At 39.0% G+C, this 10546-nt stretch overlaps 1 protein-coding gene across 5 annotated transcripts in view; it reads right to left on the bottom strand.

Moving 5' to 3' along the window:
- Positions 1-1436: 1436 nt before the first annotated feature.
- LOC140211424 (ELAV-like protein 2) overlaps positions 1437-10546 on the bottom strand; it is a 60616-nt gene continuing 51506 nt past the window's right edge. For 3 of the 5 annotated variants that reach the window (XM_072281113.1, XM_072281110.1, XM_072281115.1), the window contains exons 6-7: positions 2447-2485; positions 1437-1764 (exon numbers count right to left, since the gene is read on the bottom strand). In XM_072281113.1, coding sequence (XP_072137214.1) covers positions 1437-1764; positions 2447-2485 — 367 coding nt within the window. The remainder of the gene's footprint in view (positions 1765-2446; positions 2486-10546) is intronic. The other 2 variants (XM_072281111.1, XM_072281112.1) reach the window with 1 other exon arrangement.

Genomic DNA, 10546 nt, shown 5'->3' with positions numbered 1-10546 from the left:
CACTATAGTTTTAAAGAGCTGCAACAAGACTATCTACAGACCAACAACAAACAAATCTGATGCACTGCAATTCTGGTCATTAGGACAACAAAACAAGTAAACTTCAAGTAATGTTAATGCAGTCTACAAGAAACCAAAAACATACAAAGCATTCAGGTTCTTTTAACAGCACTCGGCATGTAGTCAAAAAACAAAAAGCAGAAAAGGTCCATAACACAAGGACTTATTTACAATACACAATGCTCAGGTGCAGTCTATTATACTTCTGCATTTTCCAAATTTATTCCGATTGCTTTGAAAGTTATATCGCAAAGCAACTCCAAATCATTTTTTTCCACCCAATTCCAGCACGGACAATACAGCAGGAGAGTGTACATCACTAAACACCTTGAGCTTTAACAGAAGGGAATACTTTCAGGAAGAACACATTTCCCCCAATTTTCAATAATTGATATATTTGCATGCACTGTCTCAATGTTAAGCCTCTTTTTAATTCTTGAAATCACAATTAAATGTGAGCCGTTTTGTCACAAATATCCAGGATGATCCACTGATTATACAAACGAAACCCACAGTGCCCACTGGTTCTATATCTTGGTAATACAAAGGTCTTCAAGATAATCTCTACATTACAAGACTTTCCAATAAATGCCAGCCACTGGAAATTTCCTGGTTTTTTTAATTTTTCAAAAGCTCACTAGATGTCATATGAAGAGATTCCCAAAGTAACCAAGTCAAAATATTTGTTCCAGGTCCTGTAAAAAGTTTCTCCAAATTTCTTTTATAAAAATAGATGCTTTTTTTTAAATCCACTTCAGCAAAGAGGCTCTCTCTCTTTGGCAAGGTACTGTGTTACGAAAAAAAAAAGATTTTCCAAGAACCTTACAATAAGGTATAATTGCAGCCCACCCTTTCCCAATCCAAAATCTTATCAAAATAAAACTTTACTTAACATGTAAATAAAGAAAACAAAATGTAAACCAACATTTTGAAACTGATCACTTAAATGCAATGAATTTAAAGGCAAATCAAATACTTGACCAAAATATATTTTCTTTTAAAAAAGGAAAAAGAAACAAAGCCTCACAAATTCACTTTATGTTCTGTTTCAAGGCAGTTGTGTAAAAATCTAGGAGTCTTTCTTCCTTCAGCTGAAACAGTTTCTTTTTAAAAGGTCCACCTCCTTCAAAGGAGGCACTAGAATGTTTTGTGACAGGTAAGAAAAAAACCTGCACTTCTCGTCTTATTTTCAAAACATAAAAGCTATGAAAGAAGATTTAATGCAAAGTTACCAGCAATATAAAACCCTCTCATTCTTAGGATGCTAAATAGTCAATCTTCTCTCTTAACACTGACTTACAAAGTCTTTGCACTAGTATATAAAGTTTTGCTTTAACATGTCTTTTTGAATAGCTATATAACAGTTATGTTACATATTAGGCTTTGTGCGTTTTGTTGGTTTTGAAGGAGACCTGCAGTACTCTGTCCCCTAGACGGTATCCATTTAAGCTGGCTATTGCCATGGCTGCTTCGTCATAGTTGGTCATAGTCACAAATCCAAAGCCTTTGCACTTGTTTGTGTTAAAGTCACGGATGACTTTCACATTGGTCACTGCACCAAATGGTCCAAACATTTGCCAAAGAATACTCTCATCTGCATCAGGTGCTAAATTGTAAACAAAGATACACCAGCCTGTTCCAGCATGCCCAGGGATATTGATGCCTGCCAAACTGGTCATTCCATCAATGGTCATTGGTGAAAACCTGCCAAAAGTAAGAAGCTACAATAGATCCGCATCCATGACTATAAAATGCACATTAAAGCAAACTAATATGAACACTTTATATTGAAATTCAAAAAAAATTTGCATCATTTAATACAAAATATTTACATTGTAATCATCCATACGCAGTAGCAGACACATTATATTGTTAATTCTGCAAAAGTCTAATTTACTTAATGAGACAATACTAGCCAGTCTACATTTTTAGAAAAATTAAGGAGACAGAGAATCATCAAGACCATTGTTCAAACATTAACCCCTCCCCAATCAGAGTAATTGGAGAACAAACAATTAACAAACAAATGAAGTTTGAGATTAGAAAACAAATGTAAAATGTGTATTGAACACAAAGTGCTAGAGTTGTAATGAAATGATTTGCTCATTTGGGTACTTTTAAAATTGTGAATTAACAAACCATTTTATACAATAGTACGGAATAAAATGACTCACACTTAAGAATTCAAATTAGCTTGCAGCATTATTCCCAAAATAGGAATGACATCTTTAAAATTCAGCATTCTGCTTCTAGCTTTAATAATTTAACCTAATCAATTCAAACTGATACCACCTCTTCCTTCTCAGATATGCCATACTTTCAAGATAATGGATTATTTCAACATATCTAAAGGAAAAATGCTAAAGATCAAGGTAGAGACAATTACCTCTTGACACCATAAGCCATATTTAGGAGATTGTCCAACCTGCAAAACAAACATTGGGCAATTCAATATACAAGATACACACAAAAGAACTATTGCAGAAAGCAATATCTTAAAAGTGTCCAATAATCAAACCATAGTATACCAGATTCCGGTTAATTGGGCTATCTTTTAAACTGGGCAGCCACTTAACTTGGGACTACTATTAAACAAAAATCAATTGATCAAATAGACAGGACTCCCTTTGTTTATTTGGGGCAGTATGCTGTTTAATTGGGGCAAGAGACTGTTGTCAACAGTTTCTAACTAGCAGCAGTCACGTGCACTTAGAGGTGGCTGTTAGACACTACACCCTGCTTAGAGCTTGGTGTCATTCGCATGTGATGGTGTTCAAAAAACAATGATTTTTGTCACTGACAGTTGGTGAGAAATAAGCAGCAAGACAATTCAAAACTTTTGTTCACTGTGGTTTCAAGCATCCGGGCCTGGAGATCCCAGAAACAACTAGGAGTGAAAATGAAACAATTTCACTACTTCAGCAAGTTAGGAACTATGAAGAATTTGAAAGTATGCTTCTGTTATGTTATTTATTGGACAGACCAACCAAATTAAAACGCAGGGGTTTTTGACCCTACTTCTTGCAGGAAGGCAGTAGGTGTCTGCACTGATTTTGTTTATTTAGTCAATCAAAGCAACATGACAGCATACACTGGATGAATTCCTCCACCAACTATTAAGAACTAATAGTTTTATAGTACTGTAGTAGCATTGGTAGTGTTCCAACTTGTTCTGCATTTCATTTAAATACATTATTTAGTTCTCAGTTAAATGTAGTTTGTCTTTTTTTAAACTATTTCCATGAAACTTCGGCTAACTGGAGCAGCCGCTTAATTGGGCCAAAATGTACTGGTCTCGATGTGTCCTAATTAACCAATATCCACTGTATTGTGCTACAGCCATTACTGAAATGACAGAACAGGCTACGGATCAGTCTTTGAAATAATTTAGCAAGCTATAAATATCTTTGTAGGGAAAGGAAAAAAAAAAATCACACAGCAATATAATAATCAGTGCTCAATGCTCATCAGCAGAATTGACTCTGCAATAACGGCTTCGGCTACAGCCAGCACGTGACAAGATGTGCAATGGAGTGGTCACTGCATATGCCTGCACATGACACACAACTTCTACTTTACCAAACGAAAGTTACATTTAACATAGAATAGGTCATTCAATTTGATCCACCCCAACATAAATATTACTTCACCAGAACAGACACTGGAGTCAGATAGCACTCAGGGCAGTTACAACTACCAAAAAATTATTAATAAAAAATATGGTAAATAATAAACTGGAAGACATATATCATAATATGCTTCATTTCCATTGGGACTGCAAGGACAGAATTAAAGTACAAAGTACCACAGTAAAGATTATGGCACTGCCGGTAACCGGTAAGATTACATCTGTCACTGTCACTCTGGTGGCTGGCTGCAGGTGGGTACATTGACATTGAAAAGGAGCCTGGACAGGTACATGGATAGGAAAGATAGAGGGATACAGGTCAAATGGGACTAGCAAAGAGGAATCTTGGTCAGCATGAATCAGTTGGACTGAGCAGCCTGTTTCCGTGCTGCATGGTTTCAATTTAACCTTTCAAGTTTTCCTTAATCTGAACAAAAGGGCCATATTTTGTGGTCAGTGGCAGCATCTGCTACTTACCTCACTGGAAGGTCTTTTGCACAAAGACGGTAATCTACTGCATGGATTACCCTTACCTGTTTGATGTCAACACTGGACACCAAACAATTCACAACAAGATAGCAGTTGAGTAACTAAATGAATAATTGAGAGACCTGGATTACCAATCTGGAGATCAGAATTCAAATCCCAGCTGCGAAAATTGAGAAGTGTATTAATTTATGGTGGTGGTCATTAGCAATGACCAAAAAATACAACCTTATCATTACTTCAGGCCCAAATTCTTCATTCCTTATTCAGTACCATCTGCGACTTCAGACCACTGAAGTGTTAGACTTTGAAATGGCAAAGAGGCCACTCAGATAGGTCACAGCTCCAAACAAAGAAAACCATACTGACAAGCAGACACTGAGCTCAGCAAAGTAGCTCCCAGCCCAAGCAACCTTGGAAAATTCTCCTTTCAAATATCTGGAGACCAGATTACTCAAATAGGTGAGTTTATCAAGACTGATTGGTCCCCACAGGGACAAAGTCCAAAATCCTCTGTCACAATACCAGCATGGGATTTTTGGAGGGGGCGGGGGGGGGGGTGTCAATGAATCAGCAGTCTGCTTCTCCCGTGTACTCTAGCAGGATGGACTCTCAAAAGTCCTAACTGACCCCAAATCCTATTTGCACTGAAGGTCACAGCAAGGTCCAGGCCTCAAACTGCAGTGTCACCTGCTTACAAGCCACCAGGAGAAAGATGAGCTGCGTTGTGATCCACTGCAGATTTCTGCAGCATTCATGCCTCAGGTCTGAATTATTTGCGTGGCTGTAACTTACTGATATCTTTGTGTTTGCCATCTTGTACGTGCTATATGTGCTTTGTGTTGTCTGTGACTGTTGCTACTATGTTCTGCTCTTTGGCACGGAGTACACTGTCTCGGTTGGCTGTATTCATGTATGGTGAATGACAAATTGAAGTTAAATTGAATTGGATATGCCTGGCCTGCTGAGTCCCTCTAGCATTTTATGTGCATTGCTCAGAATTCCAGCATCTGCAGATTTTTTTGTTTTTTGAATTGAATTAAATTAAAGTTAACACAAAGAGGCGGTGCAAAGAACATTCCCACCACCTGTGTTAGCTGGATCCATCATGTGAACGCAAAAGATGAATTCCCATCTTCAGCAAAGGTGTCAGGTGGATGATCAATTGTAACTTCCAGATACTCTTCACCGCAGTAGCTAATCTTCAGTGAATTTGATTTGAGTTTGCGAGACTGAAAACATGCACCACCATACTTTCAGGCAAGCTGTCCCTATATAATTAGAAAACTGACAAAATAGCCAACATGAAAAATTGCCCAGGTGTGCCCTGTTAACAAAATTTGGCTATTTATTAGCCCACCATCTTCAAATGCATCATTATGGCTTTCTTTCTGTCTCAAGGTCTGAAAAAGGAGATGTGTGCTGATAATTGCATGATGGTCAATTTCCATTTGCAAATTCAGAAAATTTAGCCCATACCTGCAGCACTGCTTGCAACACACAGACAGTCCTTAAGCATGGGTTGATAGGTGGCAATGAACTTTTATACCTCTAAAAATGCCAACTGTGATCATAGCTAATATAGTGTAATGAGTCAACATTACCAAAGTCCCCCACTGACATTTTGGGATTTAGCACTGACCAGCAAGTCATTGCCTAGATATCCTGCAAGAAATGACTTGCCTCATGACATCCTAAAGCACCTGCAATCTCTGCATAGCTACAGTAGTATGAGTTAATGTTCACTACTTGTATATCTGATGGCAGATGAAATAAGACAACAGCAACACACGAAATGTTGGACGAACACAGCAGCATCAGTGAAAATGAATAAACAGCTGCTGTTTTGGGCTGAGATTCTTCATCAGGAAAAGGGGGAAAATGCCAGAATAAAAAGGTGGGAGGGGAAGGAAGACAAGCTAGAAGGTGAAAGGTGAAGACAGGTGCATAGGAAAGGTAAAGCACTGAAGAAAGGAGAATCTGATGGGGTGGGGAGGAGAGTGGAGCGAAGCACGGAAAGAAAGGAATGGCGGAAGGGCACCGGGGGAGATGATAGGCAGGTGAGGAGAAAGGAGGTATGAGGGGAGCCAGAGTGGGAATAGACGAGGAGGGATAGGGTGGTGGACATTACCAGAAGTTGGGAAAGTCAAAGCTACCTGACATGCTGGGTTCCTCCAGGAGGTGATAGGTAAGTGAGGAGTAGTAGTAAGAGGCCAGAGAAGGGGATAGAAGAGGAATGGGGGTGGAGATAGAAGAGGCAAAGATTACCAGAAGGAGAAATCGATGTACATGCCATCACGCTAGGGGCTACCTAGATGGAATATATGGCATTGCTTCTCCATCTTGAGAGTTGCCCAGGTTTTGAAGCTTGTTGATTAGAACTGAGAGCACTATTGTGTTGAAGGCTGAGCTGTAATCACATGCAGAACTAGACACCAGAATTAGAACCTTATTTATTAAGTAGTAAGGAACAACAAATAATGATAGGATTCTTGGAAAGTTGGCATACTAATTACTGCATTTTTTAAAAATTGAAATTATGGATACAGCTAGTCCTCCTTCTCCTGCCCCCACCTCTGCATTATGGCATCTTCACTCTTCCTTTCCAGTCCTGAAGAATGGTCTCGGGCCAAAACACTGGCAGCTTAATTTACTTAGTTTACCTGGATGTCTAACCTGCTGAGTTCCTCCAGCATTTTGTGTGTTGTGCTTTGTATTTCCAGTATCAGCAGAACCCCTCATGTTTACGATAAATAAATAAATATTGAGAATGTGAGTTGTATAGTTCTTGAAAGGTTGTGGGAACAGTTCAGAGCAACACTCACAACACGCTGGAGGAACTCAGCAGGTCGGGCAGCATCCATGGAAATGATCAGTCAATGTTTTAGGCCTGAACCCTTCATTGTGAGTGTAAGCTATATACTGTTTATAAATTTGAGTGTCATAGATGGGGTAGACAGCCAGAATTTATTTATTAACTAACACAAAATACTCTGCAGATGCTGGGGTCAAAGCAACACGCACAACACGCTGGAGGAACTCAGCAGGTCGGGCAGCATCCGTGGAAATGATCAGTCAACGCTTCGGGCCGGAACCCTTCATCAGGGCTGAAGAGGGAAGGGGCAGAGGCCCTATAAAGAAGTTGGGAAATCTGATGACAGAGGGAAAGAAGCAGTTCCTTAACTGTTAAGAGTGCACCTTTAGATTCCCTTTACATCCGCCCTGACGGTAGTAATGAGACGGCATATCCCGGATGGTGAGAGTCCTTAATGAAGGATGAGGCATTACCTTTTGATAATGTTCTTGATGGTGGAGAAGCTGGTACCCATGAAGCTAGCTGAGTCTATAACCCTCTGCAGCTTTTTTTCTATCCTGTGCATTGCATCACCACCTGATATGGAGGCTGCATCGTACATCCGTAAAACTTTGAGATAGCTTTTGCTGACATACAAAACTTCTTCAAACTCCTAATGTAGTACAGCTGCTGACATGCCTTCATGACTGCATCAATACATTGGGCCCAGGATATATCCTCTGAGAGGCTGATGCCCCGTAACTTGAAGTATTCACTTCTTCTACTGGTGACCACTCAGAATTAGTATTACAGTGTAAATATAACCAATTACCGAAGTGGAGGAATGGAAGTTTTTATAGAAAGTTAATACTGAGGGAGGCACAAAGTTAGTGGGGATTCTTCGATTCCATCCAAGGTATTAATTGCAGGAGAACGAACCCCGGTTAATGAGCTTTCAAGAACAAATATCAGCACTGGATTAGCATGATAAAAGCATCCAAAGAACGTGATTCAGCAATTATATCATATTTAGAAGAATTCCAAAAAAGACCAAGAAAACTGAATGGAAGTCTAACTCTAGTTGGCCAAGAAGGCTTGAAGCCAACCACAGGAAACATTTTTAATGTAAGATTACTCTGATATTTCAGACAGCTTCACAAGGTAGAAGGGACATCCAAGTCTAAGCCATCTAATAATGACTGGAGCTAACCAGTAAAATAAAGTTATCTATCGCACATTAGACTCAACTACTTAACCAGTTTGATGAATTTTTCTGAACAGAAGGTTGTGAGATTAGCGCAAGAGGTCCTTTTGATGAAGTATCATTTTATAAACTTACTTTTAAAATTTAAATTAGAAGTATAAAATTAACCAAGTGATAGGAACTGTCAATCGGACAATCTCCCCAGAAACAGTAGACCCACTAGAAATTACACAGGTCAAAGAACAAATATTCTGCATTAGTACCACTAGTCCAACCAGGACTTGGTGAATAAGCAGATAGTAAGAAATTCAAATGAAGTAAACAAAATTAATAGACAAACAATTAGGCATAAATTTACCTGAAATTATTATTATTATTTTTTTTTTTTTTAAATACTGCAGCCTATCATGTTCTAAAATATACTGTTAAAACAGTGGGTGGAAACATACATATTCACTGATCAAATGTGAATGTCACTGACATCCATTATCCAGTCCTAGTCTCCCTTACAGAGGCAGTTAAGGATCAACAGCAATGCCAAATCAGACATTAAAAATATGGTAAATCCTCTTCCCTGAATGAACCAAATAATGTGTGTGTGTGTGTGCACGTGTGCGCGCGCGCGCGTATATATATATATATATATATATATATATAGCAATCCAGTACAGTTTGTTCTTGCTGCTATTTAGTTGAAGTTATCGTACTTGTCACAATGAAGTTGAAATATAATGTTCTAAAGACATTAGATAAATACTTCAAGGGAAAAATAACTTGAGATCATGGAGCAAGAAAAACTAATGTGACAACACTATCCAAAGCCAGCAGTAGGCTAAATCATTATATATTTAAGGTGCTCCACTTTCTCAATGGTATTCAGAACTAAACTGGATAAAACACAATCACGAAGGCTCTGCTTCATCTGCTTTTGAAGGGATGCTAACATTACACAGTGCTATAGGCCTTTGGAAAGACTGTTACAGCCACATGTCTGAAAGCCAGTCAGTCAGTGGGTGCCATCCCAAATCCAGGGTTGGCGGCTATGCACTTCCATCTTCTTCGATCTTGCACTCTTTTTCTGGCCTCAGCATAACTCAACCCAGTCCATTGCCTCTCATTATTGTACCAAGTGGTTCGCTGCCTTCCTCTTTCCTTCTATCATCCCTTCCGATAACAATTTCTGCAGTCCACCACCTCTTAACAAGCACCCGGCATATTCCAGCTTCCTTTACTGCACATTCTTCAGCAAATCCTTTTCTCTCCTCACTCTCTTCAACACTTCCGTATTGCTGGCCTTCATCACCCATCTAATTTTCTGCATTCTCCTTAAACACCACTTTTCAAATGCCTCCAGTCCTCGTTGCGCTTCCTTGCATAAGGTCCACAATTCACCTCCATACAACAGACTGCTCCAGACGTAGCATTTCCTAATTCTACAACACAGCCCAAAGTCCAACCTTTTGCCACACAGCACATCACTCAGGCTCCAGAACGTTGAAAGCCATACAAAATGGCAATAGTCCCATTCTGCAGAATTCTTAACTATTGAGATTCATCAATTCCATTTTCAGCCAGAAAATTTAAAGCAGGTATGCACTTAAAGTAAGACATGCTGAGTAGTTTCATATTCTTAAATTTCCAGTTAAGGATTGACACAGACTCAACAAACAAAAGAAAACTCTGCCACCCAAGACCACCAAATCCTATCACTCAGACTTTGACAATTCCATGAGCAACCTTCAGAAGTACAAATGTAGGCCAACATGAAACACAACTCTGTCAATACAAATACTGCATACAGAAAGAATGGATCCAGCTTGTATCAACTGATAAACAATCTCAGATTGTACTACAACTTATAAATTGATCATGTGGCTATTTACAATTTCAGAAGATAACAGATCAAATTGGATTAAGCCTGAACCTATACAATTCTACTTGTTTCCTAGATTATCCCCAGTAATGAATAATCTGCAAAAGTAATTGCAGAATGATTAACCTCAAAGTGACATTGCTAACAGGAAAGATGTGGTTAAATCAAAATATGCAACCACTGAGTTCATGAAAAGCACGCATAAAACCACTGAATTACTTTTTCGTCCCATTTTCTTTGCCACTTCCCTTCACTCACCTTCAAATACATTAGGAGTTTAAAAACATACCAGCACCTTGGCTGAAAGTTAAACTGCCCAAAAAAATTCACTGGCAGTACTGCTATCCCCTTTGGTTTCTGCTTTCTAACTCTTCGACCAGGTGCTCATCCAGACTCGCTATCACAGCTACGTGTTCTATCAGATTCCTACTTCTCCAGCCCTTTACCTCTTTTACCTATCACCTCCCAGTTTCTCACTTCATTCTTCCCCCTCCCATTTTC

Source organism: Mobula birostris, chromosome 17 (genome assembly GCF_030028105.1).
Source record: "Mobula birostris isolate sMobBir1 chromosome 17, sMobBir1.hap1, whole genome shotgun sequence".
Lineage (NCBI taxonomy): Eukaryota > Metazoa > Chordata > Chondrichthyes > Myliobatiformes > Myliobatidae > Mobula > Mobula birostris.
This window is presented reverse-complemented; position numbering and strand designations above follow the sequence as displayed.